The 27,445-nt window shown below is 33.6% G+C and overlaps 1 protein-coding gene across 5 annotated transcripts in view; it reads right to left on the reverse strand.

Moving 5' to 3' along the window:
* CEP85L (centrosomal protein 85 like) overlaps positions 1-27,445 on the reverse strand; it is a 236,514-nt gene that overhangs the window by 104,819 nt on the left and 104,250 nt on the right. For all 5 annotated transcript variants that reach the window (XR_007953619.1, XM_051997622.1, XM_051997619.1 and 2 more), the window contains exon 2: positions 16,954-17,115. Coding sequence is in view for 4 of the 5 variants with exons in the window: in XM_051997619.1 (XP_051853579.1) it covers positions 16,954-17,115 (162 nt within the window). In the remaining variant the exon portion in view is untranslated. The remainder of the gene's footprint in view (positions 1-16,953; positions 17,116-27,445) is intronic.

The raw sequence follows: 27,445 nt of genomic DNA on the forward strand, positions 1-27,445 counted from the left end.
AAATTGCACTTGAAATGAGCAGGCCAGGAGATCATTATATACTTCAACAACAATACTTTATGATGATCAATTCTGATGGACCTGGCCAAACTCAGCAATGAGATGAACCAAATCAGTTCCAATGGAGCAGTAATGAACTGAACCAGCTACACCCAGCGAAAGAACTCTGGGAGATGACTAAGAACCATTACATTGAATTCCCAATCCCTCTATTTTTGCCTGCCTGCATTTTGGATTTCCTTCACAGGCTAATTGTACAATATTTCAGAGTCCGATTATTTTTGTACAGCAAAATAACAGTTTGGTCATGTATACTTATTGTGTATCTAATTTATACTTTAATATATTTAACATCTACTGGTCATCCTGCCATCAGAGGGGAGAAGGAGGAAGGAGAGGAAAAGTTGGAACAAAAGGTTTGGTAATTGTCAATGCTGTAAAATTACCCATACATATAACTTGAAAATAAAAAGCTATTAATTTAAAAAAAAAAAAAAAAAGCAAAGAAAAATTGCACTAGGAATAAAAAGACCTAGATTTTAATCAACTTACTTCCAATATAACTTTGTGCAAGTCAATAAACTATCTGTACATTCGTTCACCTCATCTCCAAAATGTGATTTCTTTAATTTAATTTCTTTAACACTCTAAATTTTATCTTAGAAAACTGATTCAATTTAAGACCATCACTATTGTCATGATTCTAGATCTAAGAAATACAACTTCTAAAGTCCAGTATCTCATATTGAAGAATTTTATGCAGTTGGTGTAGATAGATAATTTCTCACATAAATCACAGAGCAGAGAAGACATAAAAGTATAAAAATCAAAAGTTCTCCAATCTGAGGAACTAATCACCTAAAACTCAATTAAGAGTTTACTGTCTTCTCCCCTAATATTCTCTTCCTACTTCAACAAGAATTCCAAAGACCATTAAAAGACATTCTTGAGGAAGAGAGGAACAGAATTAATTCTTAGAAGAAGAAACTGATATAAGGATTGAAATAGAATGAGTTCCATTTGCTCCTCGTCTGAAGATAGAAAACAGTGCCTAGTGCAACAGTCGGTACTTAATAAATACTCGTTAAAATGAGTATGAAACACTTTTGCAAGAAGTTGTAGTAAAAAGAAGAAACTGTGAAATAGTGGCTCATAGGATAATCAGGATAGAGGGAAATTTGCTTTTATCTTTAAAAGAAAAAAGGACACTTACCTGTAGCAAATGTAATATAGTGACAAGTGTGCTGGACTTGAGAGTCAGATAGACCTGGGTTCAAATCCTACCTTTGACACTTATTAGCTAAAATGACCATGGGCAAGTCATTAAACTGCTCTGAGCCTCAGTTTCTCCATCCATAAAACGGAGATAATAATGCCTATAGTAGCTACCTCACAGGATTTTTGTGAGGCTCAAATGACATATAAAGCTTTTTTTTTTTTTTGGGGGGGGAACAAACTTTTAAATTACTATATAAATATTAATATTATTGTCATCATATTGGCATTTCTGTTTAGAAGTGAAAAAGTCAGCACAGAAGAAAGAGAATATAATCAACAAAGGAGGAAAAAAAAGTAAACTAAAAAGGGAAATAAAATAACAGAGCAAGAAACTGGAAGAACTTGGAGTAAAACTGGGATCAAGAACATAAGCGGTAATACAGAGATCTCATACTTTGAAAAAACAGATTCATAGGATCATAGTTGGCCCTAGAAGGGGCCTTAAAAATCATTTACCCCCTCATTTTACAAAGGAAAAAACTGAGTCTAGGAGCTTGCCCAAAGTCACCTGGTAGCATAGCCCAGGATTGCACCTCAAGCTGTCTGATTCAAGAAGCAGCTCTCTTTCTTCAGTATCTCTCCCCAAAAAGGCAAGGTTTAACTCTATGCCTGGCATTCCCAAGCCAGGAACTACCCTCGCTTTTCCAGTCTACAGTCAAAATACTATTGAAATGAAGCTAATGTGATTTAATTACAAAGTAGGTTAGTGTCCATTCACTAGGCTTCTCCTTTTTGCTTCTCTGATCTTTTTGGCCTTTTCACCATGCCTTAACATAAGAGGGAGAGAAAGTAATTAATTATTTTGGTTATAATGATCAGAACTTATGTTGAAGAGAAAAGGATATTGTTGCAGTGTAACTAAAATAAGTTCCTTAAATCTTCACCTTACTATTTAATTCATCATGATCTCCCCCTTCCCCATTATCTTGAATAAATGACTCAGAAGATACAATGAAGTTTTCATCACCAGTATTGTAGGATGCCATTAATATTCAGCTCCCTTTATGAAAACAGAGGCCTACATATTGGTTGAGAAATTAAACAATCTAATTTTAGGATGCTACATGACCTTAATAATAAGTAGGTGAATTTAAAGGGGAAAGAGGTGGGAATGCAGGATTGGAGACTTGAGTAGAAAACATGTATAATCTCAGTTGATATCATGGACAAAGGTCTACCACAAAGTAAGGAACACATAACAGCTATAAGTAACCTCGGGGAAATCACTTAACTCTCCCTAAGGCAGATGACTATACTAACAGCAATAAATTTTTATAGATACACACAATAACTATATATGATGATATACATATCCATGGTAACAATCTAGAAAAATGGCAGAGTTGGATATGTGGATGTGGGTGTATATTTTTATAAATATAATTTGTATGCATGTATGTATGGATAGGTTTATAATTGTGATTGTATATTTAAGAAGATATCTGTAAGTATATATCATATATACATACACATACACATATATATTCAGTTCCACTTTTTGGTTATCAGTGGAATTCATGTGATACACCTGAAGCAATTCTATTCTTTCTTTAAACTTTCCCCAGTATCATTACTTCCACATTGTCCTTAGCTTTGCTAACAACTGTGAAACAATATAAGGACACAATCATTTATCTCTCAGTTGTCTACTATGTACAAAGTAGTAGAGATAAGATTAAATTTTATGAAAACTTTTTGAATATATATGTACCCTGGATAGTTTTCCAAATAGCTGGTTTATTACATTATCTCAATTAAATGGTGGGGGTTTAGCACAATTTAGCAAGAGACAGAAATTCTCAAATTATATATTACATACAGATAATATTATAAATGAATATTCATGTAAAATGTTTTCTTGCAGTACTCAGTATTTAGAAAAACACAAGACAGAAGCAGAGTTTGTGTGTGTGTGTGAATTTAAATGCAATAGACTTCCAAATCACTGCTTCAAAAAAATACCTGTGTCAACAAAAGCAAAGAAATTAGTATAAACTGAAAAGCTAAACTTTGAAAGTTAAATTAATTGTAGTGAATATTAACAAAGAGCATGGGCTTATAAGACAGGGTTAATAGAGAAGCAAGTTTATGAAACCCTTAAGAATCAAAGCTCATGACTGGATTCTTTAGAGATTACTAATGATTGCAATTATTCTTCCCCTCACAGAACTATTCAATTCCTTCCATTCAACAGCACAGAAAACAGTTTGTAGGATATTTCAGTCTTCTTTCCCTAGGAGAAAAGTAGCCACTGATTTATGGCAAAATCCACTTCATAAAGCTTTGGATTTTTTTTTATTGTCCTTTTGCTCCAAACCATATTTGGAGGGCATGGGGGGGTGGGAAGAAGGGAGAGAAATAACCCTCTTATCATTTATACAACTTGTATATAGTTTTCCTAATGTTTAAGTGACCCTGGTATGGTGAATTATCACTATGATCAAGTTGATGGCAATGAAACCTGATGAGTATATTGCTGTAGTCTCTTTACTATGATTTTATTCAAAATTTTGCGATGATATTTATTAAAGATATAGGTAGTAGATGCAGTGAGAGGCTTAAGAGTCAAGAAAACACTTAATTTGCTCTGAGAAAGTCCTTTAATTTCTCTTGGCTTCAGTTTTCTCATTTGAAAACAATAATAATAATAGCACCTATGGGTCGTTGAGAAAAACAAGAGGTTAACACATTTAAAGTGTTATATTTATTTATATTTATATTTATAAACCTAAAAAGGCCATAAAAGTGCTAGTTATTCTTACTGATGCATAGTTTTTTTATTCTGTTTTACTCTCAGTTGACTATCACCTATAACATTTATCAGAAGCCAGAAGTAATAATGGTCTCCTTGATATTCATTTATTATTCTTAGATATTTTCTATTATTTTTTATTCATCCTCATTTCTTTGTCCTACTTTTCCCTCCTTTTTTTACATGTTTGAGCTCATAAAGAACAGCCTTGAAATCTCATCACACGCTTTTTCAATAAATGTCTTTGATTTTCATATCAGGACTTAATTTTTTGAGCCCTTAACCAATCTCTTTAGCTGATTTCTCTCTTTTGGTCTTAGGCCATGGAACTATATCTATCTTATTCTGAAACTCACTGAAATTCAAGTAAACTTGAGTGATCATGGCATTATCACTAGTATAATCAATGTTATGACCATTGCCTTCCAAAGTTTCAATCATTTCTTCCTCACCAACTAGTCCCTCCTTGGTAGTCACATTTAAGTATCAAATAACTCCTCTCTCTTGCTACTTCCTCTAAATTCAGAATAAGATCATCAATATAATGTCCAGGCTAGCCCTCTGGAGGGTTTCAGGATCAGTCAAAGTCCTTGGTCTTTAGGAGAAGTGAAGGAGGCAGGCAAGTTGCCACATGGCTCGTCAAAGATGGATCCTGGGACTCTGGAGTCTGGAGCCTGAAGTTTTCCCTGCTGAGCAAGCTGTGGCAAACAGACTGACTCTCCCCCTCAGCCCTCCAATCCTTCTCTATGATTACTTCACCACACCACATTCATCACATTCAATCGTGAGGAAAGCCATCACATCACCATATCATTTAAGTATATGTTTATAAAACTATTATCTCATATTGAATAGGTAATTAGCCTTAAGTACTCTGCTGTTCTGGATTCAAGTATACCTTTTTTAGAGTTCCAGCCCTGTACAATCAAGAAATAACGTGTGTGTGTGTGTGTGTGTGTGTGTGTAAGAGAGAGACAGACAGACAAACAGAGAGAATGAATCATGAGCCTAATGATGTATACTTGATATTCCTTGTATACTCTATTTCCCCACCAGCTCTAAGTCAGCTAGCTAGCACTGTGGACACAGCACTAGGCTTAGAATCAGAAAAACTCCCCTCTAAGAGTTCAAATCCAATCTCAGACACTTATTATCTGTGTTGTGTGACACTGAACAAGTCCCTGGACTGAATCAGTTCCTCATCAATAAAATCACTCTAGTATCTTTATCAAGAAACCTCAAAATGAGGTCACAAAGAGGTAAAACTGCAATGATACAAGAACAAATCTACTCTATAATTGAAATTATATGACAGCATCTATAGTATCACACAGCTACTAAGTGTTAAAAACTAAAACTTTGACTCAGGTTTTTTTGCCTCTAAACTCAAAAGCTATCCCATTAAGTTACAATGCCTCAGTGCATTATCTTTTTATATTCTGATAATATTTATCCCAAGAAACAATCTTTATTGCCAAAATATCCCTTTCCCAAGGTACTTTTGGCTAAGCAATGATAAATTTTTGGTTCATCTTTTCTTAGACTGCATGGTGATTACCAATAGTGTGCCTTTTTGTTATGGTAACTTTAATTTGGATGTACTCCAATATTTTCACAAAGATTATTTTTTTAATTCTTCAAAACAAGGCTAATCGTTATATAAATTCACCCTCTTACGTCCCCCTAAATCTCTAGTTATACTTTTTGTCCTTCATGAACAATCTGAGAGGTATGAGGTGGCCCCTCAGAGTTGTTTTAATTTTAATTTCTCAAATCAATAGTGGTTTATGTCTATAGATGGCTTTAATTTCATCATCTGAAAATTGTCTGTTCGTATCCTTTGATCATTTATAAATTAGGGAATGTATTCTAATAAATTTGACATACCTCATATATAATTTTAGAAATGAGACCTTTATCAAAAACACTATCTATAAAGATTTTTTCCCAATTTTATACTCCCCCCTTTTAATCTTGATTCTGTTGGTTTCGTTTGTGCAAAAACTGTTTAATTTAATGAAATTGGGAGTAGACCCAAGATGGCAGAGAGCAAACATGTCTTTTTCTGAGCTCTCCCCATATCCCTCAAATTAATAGCAAATTAAGCCTGTGGGTTGGTTTTGGTGTGACGGAACCCACAATATTAGGAGTGTAATAAATGTCCAACACAAGATAATTTGGAAGATCTTCAGAATAGGTCTGATTCAATCAAGGGAGAGAGGCAGCCGACCGCAGGCAGCCACATGGAAATCTGAGCACAGGGAGGTGTGGGCTCCTCGTGTGCCAGGGAATCACCTCGAAGGAATCTATAGCAGTATTGGCCACTGTGTCCTGATTGCAAGCCAGTAGATCAAAATATTAGGTGTAAGACATCCAATACAAATACAAAAGACAAATAGTGAACCCCTAAACCCCAGAATAACGTACAACCTGGTCACACCCACCCAACACTGGAAGTTAGTCAGCATGGACCCAGAGCAACCACTGTCTCCTATAGAGGAAGCTTGGGTAATCTCCCCTTTGCCCTAAAAGCAGACCTCAACTTTTTAAAAAACAATTGAGCAAAAAAGCAAAAAAAGCTCTGACTATAGATAGCTTTGGAGATAGAGAAGAACAGACCTCAAATCCTGAAGACACGGCATTTCAGCTCCAGATGAAGCCCCATGATATGAGTTGGTACCCATCTCACAAAGCTCTCTTAGAAGAATTCAAAAAGAATCTTAAAAGAAAGTTAGAAGAAAAATGGGGAAAGGAAATGAGAACTTTCCAAGAGGGTTTGGAAAAGGAAACATAAATTATCTGAAGAAAACTCCTTAACAAGAGATTTAGTGAAACAGAAAAAACATTATCACTCCTTACAAAACAGAAAAAGAAAACAACTCCCTGAAAAACAGAATTTGCAAAATAGGAAAAAAAATCCATAGAACAAAACAACTCATTTAAAAATTCAATTGGCCAAATACAAAAGGAGCTAAAAAATGTAATTGAAGAAAATAATTCACTACAACTTAGAATGAAACAAATGACACAATGAGACATCAAGAATCAAACAAAAGCAAAAAAATTTAAAAATAGAAGAAAATGTAAAATGCTTCATTGGAAAAACAACTAATCTGGAAAATAGATCTAGGAAAGACAATCTAAGGATTACTGGATTTCCAGAAAACCATGGTAATTAAAAAAAAAAAAAAAAAAAAAGCCGAGACATTTTATTCAGGAAATCATCAAGGAACACTGCCCTGATGTCCTAGAATTAGAAGGTAAAAAATTTACCAATCACCTCCTAATAGAGATCCCAAAATGAAAACTCCAAGAAATATCATAGTTAAATTAATTTAATGTAATCAAAGTTGTCTACTTGGTTTCCTAATGTTCTTTAGTTCTTCTTTGGTCATAAATTCCTCCCTTTTCTAAAGATCTGATAGGCAAATTATCCCTTACTCTCCTAATTTATTTATGATATCATCCTATATGACCAAATCATGTACCCATTTTGACCTTCTTTTGCTATGGGGTGTGAAATGTAGGTCTATACCAAGTTTATGACATGTTATTTTCCAATATTCACAGCAATTTGTCAAATAGTGGGGGTTTTTTATTTCAGAAGCTGGTATTTGAGGTTTTATCAAATACTAAATTACAATAAGCCTTGATTATTCTTTCATGTGTATGTAATATAGTGCACTGATCCCTAACTTTTTTCTTAGGCAGTACCAAATGGTTTTGATGACTGCTACTTTATAATATAGTTTTAGATTTGGTACTGCTAAGCCATCATCCTTTGTATTTTTTTCTTCATTAATTCCATTGATATTTTTGACCTTTTGTTCTTCCAAATTAATTTTGTTGTTATTTTTTCAAGTTCTAGGAAATAATTTTTTGCCATCTTGATTAGTATGGCACTAAACAAGTAGGCCAATTTAGGCAGAATTGTCATTTTTATTATATTAGCTCAGCGTATCTGTGAGCAAGAGACATGTTTCCAATTCTTTAGATTTGACTTTTTTTGTGTGACAAATGCTTTGCAATTGTGTTCATTTAATTCTTGAATTTGTCTTTTTCAATATAAAATTTGCAGTTCCAATAAACCCTGGACAGAAAAAGCCATCTGCATCCAGAAAAAGAGATTAAAAGTAAATCAACACATGCTATATTCACTTCTTTTTTGTTTTTTGTTTCTCTCCCATGGCTTTTTCCTTTTGCTCTGATTTTTATTTCCCAACATAATTCATAAAGCAATGTGTATTAAAAATAAATAATTAAAAAAAAAACATAATAAAAAAAGGAATTGCCTTTCTGGGTAATTTTTCTTCTATAAGTTACTGGATGGCTTATGTCTGAAAATAAAGGTATGGACTAAGAAGTGTTTAAGGACTCCTTTGTATAATGTCCTGCATCCAAGGCCATCTCCAGTCTTCCTGATGTTTTTTACCACTGGTCCCTGATGGCTCTAAAGAAAATGAAGCAGGTGACCTTGCATAGCCCTCCCTCATTTATATGCAATTCACTTGCAAGTCATAATATCACTCCACTAATATCATGGTCCTCTTCAACAACTAATGACAAACATCAACAGCAGCAGCCAGTAAAATTCTGAGATTATATATGAAAACTCAGTTTTTCCTGACTACAGAAGACTACTCTATCCATTGCACTTACCTACCTAGCTGCTTCTAACTGGATAACAAATACAGCTTTAAGCAGTCACAGAATGCAGACCCATATACAAAGTGCATATGTATAGTGTTCTTTTTCTTTAAAATATATACAATGGTTTTTGCTGGGGGAGAGCAGGTTTCTTGGGGAGGTTTTCTGGAGGCAGCCTTAGTTGCAGTTGAAAGTAATATTCACCTCAAAACGCAGCCAGGTGATAAAATGCAAATTTTATTTTCTCCTTCCAAAATAGCCCGATTACTTTTTCTTAGAGGCCATTCTCTCTCCTTGGTTCTAAGAGCTCTTGCAGCTTTGTCCTTTGCTTCTGCCTCTGCTTTCTTCAGCCTCCAGCCAGCACCAAGGTGAATCTGTCTTGCCTCCGAGAGAGGGCTTCTCCTGAACTGACTTGATCGTCCCCTCTCAAGTCTTTTCAGCTGAACTCTCCCAGAGAGCCTCTGTCTGTTTCTTATGTATGATCTCCTCTGGGAGAGAGTGGGATTATGGGTTTCTTCCCAGAGTGCTCTCTGGCCCTAAGAGCTTCAAGGGAGGTGTGAATTCGGATATCTCATACTAAACCCTGAAATCTATTTTCTATTAGTATTAGTTTCTATTAGTAGTTTCTATTAGTTTTAGTGACTTATCTATTAGTAGTTTCTAGTAGTATTAGTGACTTATCAACCTGTAATGATTCCCTCAAAGGTGTGAACTAATAAGCATTGTATCAATTCCATTGAGTTAACACTAGGATTCTAACATCTCCCTTGAGTTATCACCTTGTTTCAAGTTGAGTTAACACCAGGATTCCAACATATATGCATACACAGAGCACCCTAAAATAAATCAGACTGAATTTTACCAATGTTGTAATCTTGCAAAACTTTGCTTTTCTGGCCTGGTCTTTTTCTGTCCAATAAAACTGCCAATGCCTTAGCCAAACCACGTCTTCCTGTCTAGTAGTCTTTCTACCCAAAGCCTTTGTCAGAACAACTCAGAAATGCACATGCATGAAAGAACACACATGCACACACATGCACCTGGATTTTCCATATACCTGAAAGCTTTTGGGCTTCCTAAAGGTCTCCAAAAATGCATGTGCTCTAGAGAAGCATGAATAGAACATCTCAAAAACCTGAGAATGCATGAAAAGAAGACAGACCCAAAAGTACCAGTGAACATTTGGTATAACCATATACCAGACCCTGAAAAACTTAATGTTATCTTGTGGTTTAACTCGAAAACCTAGCAAAAACCACACACCCTACTAGCTTCTCCAATATGAATCCATATAAAGTCCCAATTCTAAGGACTGATCTATCAACAAAAATTCCTTTTCATTTATTATACAAATAACGGCACATTTTGAAGTCAAGTAAATGGTCTACTAAAAAATAAAAAAAACACACAATGATAAATTTCTATTTTTGAAGTATGAATCAAATTTCCATCAATTCACATCAAAGAAAATGAAAAAAACATTAAAATTTAATACCTTTAATGGCTATGAAATAATTTGTCAGAAAGAGGTGCCCCCAATCCACTCAAAAAAAACCTGTCTCATTCAGCATTAAAGATTTTAAAATTTAAAAAGTTGGCGTTGCTGTGCTGTTCTGTGAGGGGAAGGGAGAAGAGTAATGCTGCTGTTGTTTTACCATGATCAAACACAAATCATTCAATTCCTACTGTGTTTTCTTGGGTTACCTAATAGTAACACCAAATCCCCAATGGGACACATGGCAAAGACATTTAAAATCATCCATGTTAGAGTGAAACCTGAAACTAGCTGGGAGAAGTGTTATTGTTGTTGTTTTTAAAGCCACAGAGTTTATATAATCAATGAGGGGTACAAACAGATGATAAGTTCCTGATAAATGTGTATGTGTATATGAATATATGGAAGGGACACTACTGTAATTTGAGTACTTCAGTTACTTAGCTGCTCTTAACATAATCAACTTTCCAAATCCTGAGCCAAAAAAAAAAAAAAAAAAAACACAGATTCCCACCCCATTCCTGAAAATGGATTTGTACTAGATTTAAATTTGGAGCATTCTCCTTTGTTTCTGGGAAGGGAATATATTTTCTACAGTCTGCCTTCCTCTGTTCACTAAAATTATATGGGGAAATGGTTATCACTTACAGAGCTATTAATTTTACATCAAAACATTTCTTAATAAAGAAAATAAAGCAGACACTAGGGAAGCAGAGAGCACTTAATTCAATCACATCATAATATTTTAATTTTGGTTTAAATGATATAAAAAGGTAATATAGCTAAAGCTACTTCAAAAAAAAGGTTTATGTCTAAAATTAAATACAAGTAAATTTCAAATTAACTTATATAAAAGGTCTTTAAGAATATTTCCATAATGCTATTTTTTATCATTCATCATTATTTTGTGGTTGGAAAGTTTTATTTTGTTATATAAAACATTTGAAAATAACAAGCAGTGTTTCTAATTTTTCCCCAATATTTTATTTTTTCCAATACATATAGTTTTCAAAATTCATTTTTGCTAAACTTTTGTGTTCCAAACTTTCCTCCTTCCCTTACCTCCCTCCTCCCCAAGACAGTAAGCAGTCTGATATAGAATAAGTACATTTCTTTTAAACATATTTCCATATTTTTCACGTCATGCAAGAAAAATGAGACCAAAAGGGAAACAACAACAACAAGAAGAAAAAAAAGCAAATCAACAACAACAAAAATTACTATGTTTCAATCTATATTCAGTCTCCATAGTTCTCTCTCTGAATGCAAGTGGCATTTTCCATCCCAAGTCTATTGGAATTGCCTTGGGTCACACCACATTGTTGAAAAGAGCCAAGTCCATCACAGTTTTTCATCACATAATCTTGTTATTACTGTGTTTTCTTGGTTCTGCTCACTTCACTCAGAACTAGTTCATGTAAACCCTTCAGGGCTTTTCTGAAATCAACCTACTCACGATTTCATATAGAACAAAAATATTACATTACATTCATCTACCATAACTTAATTCACCCAACATGCTACAGAGACCTTTAAATAAAGAATCTATATTACATTAACCAGAAACCTAATCAGATCCAAAGCCTGATGTAAGGAGTCTTCTCACAATTAAATACCTCAAGCAACCTATTTGTCTTATCTGAAAACTAACCCCATACTGAAGGCATTCTGAAAGGATCCTGCTTGTCATTGGTTATAGCACAAGAGTATTCAGACACTTGGGACGACTGGGATACCTTTTTCTGATTTCAAGAAATTATACCTGCTTTACTCCCAGCTTGAAAAGTCTCTAAATCTTTCCTCTAATTATTAATCAGATTACCTAATTTTGTATCCTGCTTAATTTTATTTTAATTAATTGGACTTATTTGATTGTCTCCTCTAATATTCAAGGTCCACCACCAAAACTGAGGAAAATGACATGTCCTATTTAATTAAGCAATCAGCATGCATGACTTAATAAATCAATATACTAAGAAATTCAAAAATTTCCTCAGTTATTTTATCTTCTATCCACCACATAATCATACACAACTCAAGTTCTTAAATTATATCTGTGCATAAAGAGAAAGTCACAACTATATAAAAATATAAGTATTTCTTTTATAATGTGACAAGCACTTTGAACTTTTTTCCAGACCGCTAATGCTAGTTATAGTAACCTACCATTAATAAAAGTGACTAATCGATAAATAACAAATAATTTAATCATCAATATGCAATATACTGAGGCAGGATAAGGGGTGAGGAGAGGGAAGGGGGGAGGGGTTGACACATGATTGAAGATGTCCTAAATAGGCCTGTGTCAACAATGAATCCTTATACTAAAGAGAGGCTACACTATGGTTATAAAGTCATCTGTTTATAAGAAAATATTATCAAGCTTTAAAAATCAAAACTTAACCTAACTGTGTGATCCTGGTCAAGCCATGTAACCCCCAATTGCATCAGGGGGAAAAAAAAATCAAAACTTAGAAAACTAAAAAAAAAAAAAAAAACCGCTTCTAGATTTTAGCTTTAAAATTGGGAGGATAAATATAATACTGCTGTGCTACAAAAATTATGAAAAGAATGGGTTCAGAGAAGCACCTAATTGGCACAGGGGATAATGCACAGAATCTGGAGTCAGGAAGACCTGTGACTCTGGGCAAATCACTTAACTGTGTTTGCCTCAGTTTTCTCATACATAAAATGATCTGGAAAAGGAAATGGCAAACCACAATCTTCGCCAAAAAAGCCCCATATAGGGGTACAGAGTAAAACACAACCGAAAAATTATTAAACAAAAAACAATAAATGGATTCAGAGAAAAGAAGAAATATTGAGACAAAGACAAGACTGGGGTGGGGTAAGAAAGGAGAACAAAAATAAAATATCCCATTGGGGGGAAAAAATGACCTGGGAAATGGATAGAAGATAAAAAAAAAAAATTAATTAAGTATTAGACTACCTTAAACCTTAAAGTTACAAAAGGGAAAAGAAGAGAAGGGGAAAGGAGAAACGAGGGTGAAAGAGAAAGGGGGCAAAAGGAGAAAGAAAAAAATGGGAAGAGTAAGAGACGGGGGACAAGGAAAGGAAAAGAAGGAGAAAGAAAACTCACATTATGTTTCAAGAAGTCCCAAAAGAAAACTTTTCAAGATTATTTTGAACAAGAGGACAAAAAGGAAATAGAAAGAATCCATTAGTTACCTCCTAAAAGAAATCACAAAATAAAAACATCATAGTCAAAAAATATGGCACCCTAATCAAAGGAAAAAATTTTAAGCAATCAGAAATTAAGAATTCAAGTACTAAGGAGCTACAAGATCATCTACAATTTAATAGTAATCCACTCTAATGGATAACAGAACTTGGAATTCCAGAAGTCAAATGAATACAGACTTTATGATCAAGGATAATTTAGCCCAGCAAAATTGAGTATCATCCTACAAAGAAAAAATAATGGATCATTAATGAAATAGAGGGTTTTCCAACTATTTCTGATGAAAAGATTGGAACTGAACAGCAAGTGAAGTTCAAAGATAGGAATTAAGAGAAACAGAAAAAGGTAAACATAAAGGGAAAATTATAAGGGACTAAAGAAAAATAAACTATTTACATATAGCCCTCCTAAGAACATTTATCATTAACAAAATAGTAAAATCTAATGGTCTCATACTATGCTGTAAGAAATGAGGAATACAAAGAATATTCAGAGAATGAAGTATAGAGCCAAGAAACAGTATACACAGTGATTACAATGTAAACAGAAAAACCTCCCCCCCCAAATAAAAAGGGATATAGCAAAATGATTATGTATGTATGTATATATGTGTGTATAACTAAAAAAAAGAGAGATGAGAAAACATTCCCACCCTTATGTTTTTGTAGAGATCAGAGGTTTACAGGTGTTGCATGCTAAAAATTTTTCAAATTTTTTTATCAGATATGTTGATTTGTTCCTATTTTTTTCTTTTTTGTGTCTTCAAAAGATTTTTGTTACATGGGATAGTGCTCTGGGAGAGAATAGGGAAAGGACACTAAGATAAACACATATCCTGAACATTGACCTTACTTCTAGAGACTTCTCAGCCAACCCTACTTCAATCCCAAATCCAATTCTTGCTATCATCTACAAATTTTCTACTTTCAACTTCATAACATCTGCAATTTTTCTGCTACACAGTCTTTTATCACTTTCAACTCAGGCTTCTTTTTGTTCTTTCTTCTTCTCCCTAGCATTTTAACAGAGTGACTAGTATATAGGAGGTATTTATTTATTACTATTGTTGTTGTTGATTGAAATTGTCTTAGGACATGTAAAACAACCATTCGCAACCTATTCTTTATCATCGCTATGACCTTCAATCCCTCCAATGCTAAGTTCCCTAACTACCACCCTTTGGCTATTCTTTCCTCATTCCATCACAAACTCTTGGTGAATCAATTAAACTTCATACTCTCTTCTACATTCACATCATTTGTCTCCTTTTTTCTATTAGTGATAATTGTCTTGCCAATCCCCAACCTTGGATTACTCATACCTCCAGTCACCTTCATTAATTGTTTACACACTGCTGATTCAGAAAAATCATGGTGACTAGATCCACTATTAACAGTGTATTAAATGGTGCTCATTGAACAAAGGCAATATTTTTAAAACCTCCCTAATCAAGTCCTACTAAGAAGAGCAGCTCTCCCAAACCTTTTATCCCTTTTCAAACCTCTCTGTCTCAGATTCACTCAAGAGAACAAAAGAAAACTTTGCTGCATAATTTACTAAGATGGAGAAGATGAAGAGGGTAAGAAAGGGAAGGGGAAGGGAGAGGAAGAGAGAGAGAAGAGAGAGAGGAGAGAGGAAAAGAGGGGGAGAGAGGGAAAGAGGAAGAGAGAGAGAAGAGAGAGGGAAGGAGGGAGGGAGAGGAGAGAGGAGAGAGAAAAGGAGAGGGAGAGGAAGAGAGAGAGAACGCAAGAGTGAGCATTTACAGTTTCCTCTTCTCTCCACATCCCTATTTCATATCATTCAGGTGCTTTTCCCTCACTATCTCCTCCCTTTCAACCTGTTATGAAAAAATAAAAACTTCTTGCTGAGGATAAACTCTCAATATGCATGTGATCTCATTTCATGCTTCCATGTATTCTTCATCACACAACCCCCATTACTCTCAAAGCTTTCCCCATTCTGCAAACATGCCCTTGTCTTCCTCAATCTCAAAAAAGTCAAACTCATACACCCCAGCTAGCTATTTTCCTTCATTTCTTTTTCTTTTCATGGTTAAATGTATTGAGATAACATCTAAAATTGTTACCCCCCAACTCTTTTCCTCTCACTCTCTTCTCAATTATCTACTGTTTGGCTTCAAATTCCAACATTCAATGAAAATTGCTCCCTCCAAAATTATAAGTATTGCTAAAATCTAAAGGTCTTGTTTCAATCCCCATCTTTTGTCAAGTTTTTTCATTTCTATGTTCACATCATTTATATGCACACACATGCAGCCTAGCGCACGCACACTCTCTTCTATCCGTTTCTCTTTATTCACACGTAGACCATCCTGGTATGGGCTCTCATCTTCTTTCACCTAGCCATCTAACCTAAAAGGTCTCTCCTAATTCTAATCCATTTTAGCTACTAAAATGCTTTTCTCAATTGTAGAGTTCATGTCACTTCCCTCTGCTCAATTAACTCCAGGAACTTCCTATTACTTCCAGCTACAACTATAAAATCCTTTTTTCTGCTTTTAAAGTGACTTACAACCTGGTCCCATCAAGACAAAGGGAGCAAAAAAAAAAAAAAAAAAGACAAAGGGAGCAAGCAACATCAGTATTCTTATTTGCAAGAATTGCTGGCATTTAACATTATCACTGGCTTTAAATCATTTTCACAAATTTTCACCCAATGAGGCTAGGATGTCGGTTTTTTAATCTTACTAACTCAAGGCTGCCATTCTCTTGATATACCCATTCCTGATCTTTGTATGGAACTATACATATCATGTCTTGTATTATATTTCCCTTCTTTCAAGTTTTAAAATGCCTGGCAAATATATTAAATATAGGTTGGGTCCATAGTATTTATATTCTATGCAATTGCTAGCCTAATAATAGCATACTAGGTAAAACCACAGATTCTATCAATATAGTCACAATGTGCTCAGAAAGTTATGATACCCAATGAGGTGATTCAGACCAATTTCAATAGACCTGTGATGAAGAAAGTCAACTGCATCCAGAAACTATGGGGATTGAACGTAGATCACAATATAGAATTTTCATCTTCTTGTTTGTTTCTTTTTTTTTTTCTTTTTTTTTTCCCCTTTTTGATCTGACTTTTCTTGTACAGTACTATAAATGTAGAAACTTGTTTAAAAGAGAAAAAAGTTTAAACTATATTTGAATGGGCTTCAAATAACCATTTTCATTTGGGAAACTTCTCCTTTAAAATAAGGACTGTTTGACTCCTTTTATTTGTTACCTAACACAGAACCAGCCCCCACAGTGTAAGCTTTTTAAAAGTTTGATAAATAGTAGGGAGATGAGAGGGGAGAAATTTATGTTATCCACTCAAAATTCTAAAAAAAAAATCTCCCCACATTTCATTTTCAACCACTAAATGTTTTAAATCAAATGTTCTTAAACAAAGAACATAAACAAAATATAAGAAAATATTGACTTCATTTTAGAAGCCAAAGTAATTATATAAGATAAAGGATCATCAAAAATTGCTCTCACAAATTAATATTCCTTTAAATTTCTCAGGTCACAATCTAATCATTTCGTAACCTTCATCAATTTAACTTACCTTCCACACTGTCAGAACAAGATGTTCCAATGCCAGTGTCCCCACTGTCAGAAGCTATGCTATGTCGTCGGGTGTGGCTATTACGAGTGCTTGATGGAACAGTTGTGGCCTGCCACATAGATTCAGTACCAGATAACCATGCTGTAGGGGAGTAATCTTGGCCTATGATAAAAGAAATCCAAAATTTAGTACATATGGAAAACCCAGGAATAGAGTGGTTAAGTAAACAAAAGATTATCTTTCAAAATTTCATTTGTGTCTACTAAGTATAAAAGCTCACCAAAAGTTCTGGACAAAAATTTTAAAACTGCTAATGTTGGAGTTGTACACGCTAATATATTGATAATGGAGGTATAAATTGATACTACCATTTTTAGAAACCAATTTACAACCAGGTAAACAAGGTAACTAAATGTTCTTTCTTTTTTGATATTTCATTATTAGACCTGTACTCCCAAGGAAACCACTGATATGTCCCATATACACCAAAACATTTACAGCATATTTTGTGAAAGCAAAGAACTTTCAGTAAAACAGATGACCAATGACTAGAGAAAGATTGCACAAATTACAAAATATGAATGTAATAGAATATTACTGTGCTGTAAAAAAATGGCAAATGTGATAAATACAGGGGAAAAAAGACCCACATGAATTGATGCACTGATGTTGATTAACATAGAGAGAAAGTAAATATTGAAGTAAGAAGAGCCCAAAAAAGAACAGGTACAATGAATACAACATTGTAAATGGAAAGAACACTTACACCAAAAAAAGTAATCACAGAAAAATTACAAAGAGCAAGTATGACTCAGAAAAGGAAGTATAAGGGATTATTCCCAATCCATTCCCTTCTGAAAATGGGAGGTTTATATGTGCTGCACATTGCATGTGTTTTCAGGTTTTGCCAATGTTCTTATTGGTCATGCAGACTTTCTCCCTTTTTAAAAACATACAAAAAACTATTTATACAGAATGGTTTTGAAGAGGAAGAAGGATACTTCAGAGAAACTGATGATGTAAAAAACAAAAGACATTCAATTTTTTAAAATTCATCAAAAAGATGCTTTTAGCAATGTTAATTCATAAATGTTATTAATCTCAATTCACAAGCTAATTTGCCCTTTTTAAAATTAGAAACATTATTTTAAAATAATTTATTTAAAAATATAGCAAACATTAAAATAACACACTGTTTCGAAAATTTTACTGTTTAGCAGAGTTATATTACTTGCAATTTCATGAGATTGCCTTTTTCTAATATAATGTGAAAGATACAGCAAGTTATTCTGATGATCAACATAGGTCAAAATGCAAATACCTCGAAACTAAGTTATCAAGACTAACACTTGATCATTAATCAAAAATTTCTGGCAAAAATGATGGCATAAACTAAAGACAAAGAAAGAGATCAAATTCCCCATGTCAGGAAGAAAATCTGAAAATTGCCCCAGAAAAAATTATAATCAAGTAATCCAATAAAGTATAGAAAATTAATTCTATCCTTGAACTGAACAAGTCAGTCAGAAGTCCATGGTTAATAGGAAAGGTCAACAAATCAAGGATCGAAGTAGGAAAATGAAGGAAGGAAGAAATGCTAGCATTTTTATATACCACCCAATATGTGCCAGGAACTTTAGCTAAGCATTTGTTTTACAAATATCTCATTTAATCCTTGCAACAACCCTGAGAGGTAGATATTATTATTTACATTTTACCAGTAAGGAAATTGAGGCCATCAGAGGTTAGAGGACTTGCCCAGGGTCACACAGCTAATGAATGTTTGGTATTATATTTGAATAAGGATCTTCTTAAACTCCAGGCGTAGTGTTCTACCTAATGTATCACCTAGCTGTCTCTAGAGATAATCCCTGAGAAAAGGCACAAAGATTAAAGACTAAAACAGACTTATAAATTAGAGGATGAATTATAGGTATTAGAAGGAACAGGAGAAAAGGGGGAAAAAGAAGTAGGAAAGGGAGGGGAAAAGATAGGAACAGGAGAGAAAAGAAACAGAAAAGGAAAAGAGATGGAGAGATGTAAGGACCTGATGACAGTTAACATGGAAAATGCTTGTGGATTAGCAAAAATAAATAAATAACTGAGTCAATAAGTTTAGCAAAACTGGGTACACAAAGTCTACTCACAAAAATCAACAGCATTTCTACAGAAGAAAACAAGATCCAAGAGACAATCAGAAATGAAATCACACTAAAAACAATTTTTAAAATTTTAAAATATTTAGGAATTTATCTACCAAAGCAGATTTAATACTTATATAGATTGAATTACAATTCTTTCCTTAGAGAAATACAATATGAACAAAAGCAAAGTAGAAATTCCATCCCTAGTGGAAAATAATCCTAATATACTTAGAAAACCCCAGAGAATCACAAAAAATTGAGATAATTCAACCAAAGCAATCAACAAACATTAATTAGGGTAAGTAGGTTTCAGGCATAGTGCTACACAGAAAAACATAAAGGTTATAATCTCTATTTCTATGTTAATTATTCCAGTAAAGTATCAAGATATGAAACAAAGCCACAAAAATAATCTGCATTTCTATATATATAAATGAGAAAATTTGCTCAAAGTGATTATAAAATGAATAAAACATGAATGAGCCTACAATGCCACATGCAAAATTTATGTGGAAAATAATGATTGGGATACTCCAATGTTAAAAAATGACATCTACCTAAATTTTCAGATTTCATTCTGTACCAGTCAAATTATTAATAGGATAATTGACAGAACTAAATAAAATAATAACAAAATTGGTTTGGAAGAACAACAGATCTGGAATCTCAATGAAATAGTGAAAGGTGCATTGACAGCATTATCAAACTTCAAATGATATTATAAAATTATTAATATAAGTTTTTAAAAAATAAAAGTGATTCATTTGAACAGAAATAAATGAAAATAATGTATGGGGACATAATAAATCTAAAAATATAAATTAATCAAGAAACAACTATTCTTTTTATTAGAACCAGGGGGGATGGAAAACAATTGGGCAAAAATTAGATTTAGACCAAAAAAATTACAGCTGAAAATAAATACAAATGTAAGATAAAAAGAAAGATCAGGTTGATTAAGTAAAAATTAAAACCTTTTCCCCAATTGAAAGTAAAAGAGAAACAACAAAGTAGGGAATATTTTACAAATATCACAAAAGTCTAATTACCAAAATAACTACAGATATAAATACCAATCTCGAATAAATAAATGGCTAAAAGATGAACAAAGTTTTCAAAAGAATTTCAAATTATCAATGACTATATGAAAATTTACTCCCAAAAAAGACACACAGCTGGTAAAGTTATAAAGTGGTCCAATCATTCAGCATTTAAATTTGGAATTTTGAGGGGATGAAGAGAAATAATTTAGGTTTTCTATACTAATATATTCCCAAGGAAAAAATAAGTAAAGGCCCAATATATGTCAAAATATTCATACCAGCATTCTATGGAAGCAGTAATAAGGATATCCACTGATATGAATGACTGAAAAAAATCCATGACATTAGTATATAATACTATTTTGCAGAAAGAAATTATAAATTAAAAAAATAAATATAAAAATTATAAATAAATCACTGGAATGATTAACATAGAAATAGAGATTATAACCTTTATGTTTTTCTGTGTAGCACTATGCCTGAAACCTATTTACCCTAATAATTAAACACCATGTTTAACATGAAAATATATGAAACTTATGCAGAGCCTAAAAAAGCACAATCAAGTATATAAACTTTAAATATGACAATACAAATGAAAAGATAGTTAAAAGGATGTTGAGTTTTGATGAAATGAAAAACCCATAAAAGTCCCAGGACAAGAGATTAAAGGAACTTATATCCCTCTTCATGACACAGATGTTGGATATAATTAGGTCAGAATACCATATAATTAACTATATTAAATGTTTTTACTAATTTTTTTTTCTTATCTCAAGGAAAGGTTCAATCTTGAGAAGTGGGGGCAGAAATGAGTGAAGTATAAAGACAAAATGAATCAGTAAAATGTCTTTTTCTTTCTAAACCTAAGAATCTGAGAAAGGATTCTAGGAGAACATAAAAACCAACTTTATCAGACTAAGGGGAATTATTTTAAAAATTATTAATGATTTCTTTAAAGCAAACACCACAAATAAAGGTTAATGATTAAACAAAAAATTGGAAATGAGGAAGAAACGATTATTTTCTAAATCACTTTCTTATTTGGAATACTCAAATACTGCAATAGACCAGCATATTTAGCAATGCCAGGATAGTTTTCAATTATGCAATTCACATGATTCAATATCCTTCAATAAATCCATTCGTGTACCAGTGAAGAACATGCTTCATACACCACTTTTCCCTCCCTCAGTTGTTATGCCACAGCCATTTTTTTTAAGTTGTTTTTCTGAGGGCTTTCTTTACACTGTTCTTGTTTAATCCCTTGTTTAGGATGGATTGCAATTTGCTTCTGCCCAACTTTGACTCTCCACTGCCCTTTGGGTGATGTTCAAATTCAGTTCATGGACACTGTGGTCCTCTATAACATGTGGTCATAGAGCTTCACCAGAAAAAATAACAGCTTTTTTTTAAAAAATGTGCTTTTCTCTCCAATGATTAGTGGTGATTGTCATTCACTCTCACATATGGCCAAAAAAAGACATCACTATGTTGGAATCAAGTTACAGTGTGTCAGACTGTAGGTGATCAATCAAGTATAAACTCAGAAGGCTCTATCACAGGCTGAGAACAAATAGTACATGTGAATACCTGGAACATATTTTCTAAATCTACCATTTTCTTTCACCTTTCTTCTAAGTTAATTCAAAGCTACTTTGCCCCTAGGGCACAGCACCTTCGCTGATGAGAGAGATTCTCTGACAATTTCTCCTATGTCACACAATCAACAGCAAAATTCTTGAGAGACTCTCCCAGAATTTTCTCCCCAATACTGAGCTAGCTCTGGCAATATGTGAATCAATCTCATTATCAATGTGTATATCCCTGGAAAGTATATCACCTTTTAAAAAGTGTACCTTTCTGGAGTTGTGAGATTATCTAACCATTCGAGAGAAAATTTAGAACTATGCCCAAAGGGCTATAAAACTGTGTACCTTGTGATCTAGCAGTATACTAAGTCTATCCCAAAGAAATTATGAAACAGGGAAAAGGATCTACATGTGCAAAAATGTTTGTAGCAACTCTCTATGGTGGTCAAAAATTGGAAAATGTGTAGATACTCATCAATTGGGGAATGGCTCAACAAGTTATAGTATATGAAAGTAATGGAATATTATTGTTCTATAAAAAATGATTTGCTTGCCATCTGGGGGAAGGGGTGAAGGGAGGGAGGGGAAAAGTCGGAACAGAAGTGAATGCAAAGGATAATGTTGTAAAAAAAATTACCCAGGCATGGGTTCTATCAATAAAAAGTTATAATTTAAAAAAAAAAATTATTAACAGACTGAGTTTAGAAATGCCTGGAAAGAGTTGTGATGATCAATTATGATAGACTTGGTTCTTCTCAGCAGTTCAGTGATCCAAGGCAACCCTATAAATTCTGAATGGAAAACACTATCAGAGAGAACTATGGAGACTGAATAAATATGTTTATGTTCACTTTTTTCCCTTGTGGTTTGTCCCTTTTTTTCCGATTTTTCTTGCTAAACATGATTCATATGAATCTATGTAACTATGAAACCACATAAGGGCAGCTAGGTGGCTCAGTGGATAGAGCACCAGACCTGAAGTCAGGAAGACCTGAGTTCAAATACGATCTCAGACACTTAACACTTCCTGTGACCCTGAGCAAGTCACTTAACCTCAATTGCCTCAAAAAAAAAAAAAAGAAAGAAAGAAAGAAAGAAAAAAGAAACTATGTAAAAAAATGAATGTTCATGTATAACCAAAATAAATGTTGTTTTTTATATAACAAATACAAAAAATAAAAATTAAGAACATTTTAATGTTAGAAAAAAAGGAATTTGATAAACCCACAAATATTTCTAAATACATTATTCGTCAACAACAAAAATGGTAGAATATTGAAAATCCAAAGGAAAATAATTTGCACAAATTTATCCTACGAAGTTCATCATTCTCATGGAAAGAAAACAGACTTTCAACAAAAATTTCAATCATCCTTCGTGTTTTAAAAGTTCAACAACAGTGGTTGTCTCAAACAGAGGGGAGAAAAAAGGAAATTAAGGAAAACTTGCTTATACATATATATATATATATATTTTGGCTTGAGACATGCTGAAATCAAGGTAGCAATGAGACAACCAGGTAATAGTATCCAGCAAGCAACAGGAAATATAGACTATCATCAGAATAAAGTAATAATTCATATTCACATAGAAAATGATTGCAGTCATGGGAGTGGATGACACTGTAATGTTTTCTGTTGGTTTTCTTGGAGTCTCTGGAGGTTCTTGGGAGCAGCCTACGTTTCAGTTTAGTAATCACCAGGAGAGTAGCCAGAGTTTTTTAAAGTCCAAATCCTTTATTATCTCTTTCAAAGTCTTGTCTCCTTTCCTGGGGCTGGTTAGCTTTCTTAAAGACCTATCTCTCTCCTTGATTCCCTGTCTTCTCTGCCCTCCGAATCTCTCAGAATGAATCCTGGTTAAGGCTCCTAGCTTATTTCCCTACACTGAATATAAACCAATCATTATATCACTAGGAAACCATTATTTGTTGTAAGATAAAATCTATCATACCGAACCATGCTAAACTAGATAACCATTGTCTCTATCAATTATACTGACTTAGCATCTTGTAAGAATCCTTTGTTTCAAGTTCAGAGTTCTGGCCTATAACATGACATCACTAAAGCAGAGAGTGTAGAGAGGAAAAAAAAGTTCAAGATAAAACAACTGGGGGAATCCATCACATTTTTAAGTAGGAAGGTAAATGAAGATTTAACAAGGAAGAAACTGGAGAAGGCACAATCAGAAACTTTAAGAATACAATATTAAAGAAGTGAAGAAAGACATCAATAAATAAGGAAAGAGTATATATGTAATGTCAAGATGTATAAATATAGGAAAAAACAATATTAAGTAAAAGCACAACTACGTGGCATAGTGTCAGGCCTCAATTCAGGAAAACATCTTCTGAGTTCAATTCTGGCCACAGACACTTTATTAACTAAATGACCCTTAAAATTTTTTTCTTAGGGAATTCACTGATGGCTTATTCAATTTCTTTTCCTAAAACAGGACTATTTAAATATGCTATTTGTCTTCTGTTAATTGGGCAACCTATATTTTTGTAAGTATTCATTCACTTCACTTAACATTAACAAGATTTATTAGTACACAATTGGGCAACATGACTCCTAATTATTGCTTTAATATTTTCTCCATTGGTGGTAAAATCACCTTTTTCATTTTTGATGCTGATTATTTGTTTTTTTCTTTTCTTTTTCTAATCAAGTTAACCAATGGTTTATCTACTTTGTTGGGTTTTTTCATAAGCAAACTCTTAGTTTTTACTTACTAATTCAATAGTTTTGTTATTTTCCATTGTATTAATTTTCCTTTGATTTTCAGAATTTCTAATTTGGTTTTTATATGGAGGTTTTCAATTTGTTCTTTTAAAGTGTATGCCCAATTTATTGATCTTCTCTTTAACTATTTTATTCATGTAAGCATCTCGAGATATACCATTTCCCCGAAGAATGACTTTGGCTGTACATCTTAAGTTTTGACATGTTGACTCATTATTGTCATTCTGTTGGATGAAATTGTTTCTACGATGTTGTTTGACTCATTCATTCTTTAGGATTAGATTATTTCTGTCTTTCTGCATTTGACTATGAGGTACCATGTACCACTGAGAAAAATGTAGATCCTTTCTATCCCCATTCAATTGTCTCCAAAGGTCTATATTATACTTAGCTTTTCTAAAATTCTAATCACCTTCTTAACTTCTTTCTTGTTTATTTTGTGGTAATACTATCTAGTTCTGGGACAGGTTGCAACTCCCTCCTTCCCTCTCTACCAGGTTAATAGTTTTTTTGTCTATTTCTTCTTGTAAGTCACCTAACTTCTCTAAGAATTTGGATGCAATATCATTTGGTGCAAATATGTTGAGTATTGATATTACTTCATTATTTATGCTACCCTTCAGCAAGATGCAGTTTCCTTCCTTATCTCTTTTAATTAGATTTATTTTTGCTTTTGAATATGATCACTACACTTGCTTTTTTTTTTTACTTTAGCTGAAGCATGATATATTCTGCTCCAGACTTTTACCTATACTTTGTATGTATCTCTAGCTACTTCAAATATGTTTCTTCTAAACATATTGTAGTATTCTGACTTTTAATTCACTCTACTATCCTCTTCCATTTTATGGGAAAGTTCATCCACTCACATTCACAGTTAAGATTATTAATTATGTTTTCAGAAACCATTTCTTGTCATAAGAAAAGGTGCCCTACAAGGACCCACACTTAACACCATATACCAAGATAAGATCAAAATGGGTCCATGATCTAGGCATAAAGAACGAGATTATAAATAAATTAGAGGAACATAGGGTAGTTTATCTCTCAGACTTGTGGAGGAGAAAGAAATTTGTGACCAAAGATGAACTAGAGACCATTACTGATCACAAAATAGAAAATTTTGATTATATCAAATTAAAAAGCCTTTGTACAAACAGAACGAATGCAAACAAGATTAGTAGAGAAGCAACAAACTGGGAAAACATCTTTACAATTAAAGGTTCTGATAAAGGCCTCATTTCCAAAATATATAGAGAACTGACTCAAATTTATAAAAAAATCAAGCCATTCTCCAATTGATAAATGGTCAAAGGACATGAACAGACAATTTTCAGATGATGAAATTGAAACTATTACCACTCACATGAAAGAGTGTTCCAAATCACTATTGATCAGAGAAATGCAAATTAAGACAACTCTGAGATATCACTACACACCTGTCAGATTGGCTAAGATGACAGGAAAAAATAATGATGAATGTTGGAGGGGATGTGGGAAAACGGGGACACTGATACATTGTTGGTGGAGTTGTGAACGAATCCAACCATTCTGGAGAGCAATCTGGAATTATGCCCAAAAAGTTATCAAACTGTGCATCCCCTTTGATCCAGCAGTGTTTCTATTGGGCTTATACCCCAAAGAGATACTAAAAAAAGGAAAGGGACCTGTATGTGCCAAAATGTTGGTAGCAGCCCTGTTTGTAGTGGCTAGAAACTGGAAAATGAATGGATGCCCATCAATTGGAGAATGGCTGGGTAAATTGTGGTATATGAATGTTATGGAATATTATTGTTCTGTAAGAAATGACCAGCAGGATGAATACAGAGAGGCTTGGAGAGACCTACATGGACTGATGCTAAGTGAAATGAGCAGAACCAGGAGATCATTATACACTTCAACAACGATATTGTATGAGGACATATTTTGATGGAAGTGGATTTCTTTGACAAAGAGACCTGAGTTTCAATTGATAAATGACGGACAAAAGCAGCTACACCCAAAGAAAGAACACTGGAAAACGAATGTGAACTATCTGCATTTTTGTTTTTCTTCCCAGGTTATTTATATCTTCTGAATCCAATTCTCCCTATGCAACAAGAGAACTGTTCGGTTCTGCAAACATATATTGTATCTAGGATATACTGCAACATATCCAACATATAAAGGACTGCTTGCCATCTAGGGGAGGGGGTGGAGGGAGGGAGGGAAAAAAAAATCGGAACAGAAACGAGTGTCAATATAAAGTAATTATTAAATAAAAATTTAAAAAAAAAAAAAGAAAAAAAAAAAGAAATGACCAACAGGATGAATACAGAGAGGCTTGGAGAGACCTACATGGACTGATGCTAAGTGAGATGAGCAGAACCAGGAGATCATTATACACTTCGACAACGATACTGTATGAGGATGTATTCTGATGGAAGTGGATTTCTATGACAAAGAGACCTAACTGAGTTTCAATGGATAAATGATGGACAGAAACAGCTACACCCAAAGAAGGAACACTGGGAAACGAGTGTGAACTATCTGCATTTTTGATTTTCTTCCCGAGTTATTTTTACCTTCTGAATCCAATTCTCCCTGTGCAACAGGACAACTGTTTGATTCTGCAAATATGTACTATATCTAGGATATACTGCAACATATTTAACATATATAGGACTGCTTGCCATCTTGGGGGGAGGGGGTGGAGGGAGGGAGGGGAAAAAATGAAACATAAGCGAGTGCAAGGGATAATGTTGTAAAAAATTACCCTGGCATGGATTCTGTCAATACAAAGTTATTATTAAATAAAATAAAATTAAAAAAAAAAAAAAGAAAAAAGAAAAGGTGCCCTAATTCACTATTGATCAAAGAAATGCAAATTAAATCAACACTGAGATGCCATTACACACCTCCCAGATTGGCTAAGATGACAGGAAAAAGCAATGATAAATGTTGGAAGGGATGTGGGAACACTGGGACACTAA

This window comes from Antechinus flavipes, chromosome 4 (genome assembly GCF_016432865.1).
Source record: "Antechinus flavipes isolate AdamAnt ecotype Samford, QLD, Australia chromosome 4, AdamAnt_v2, whole genome shotgun sequence".
NCBI classification, from domain to species: Eukaryota; Metazoa; Chordata; class Mammalia; order Dasyuromorphia; family Dasyuridae; genus Antechinus; species Antechinus flavipes.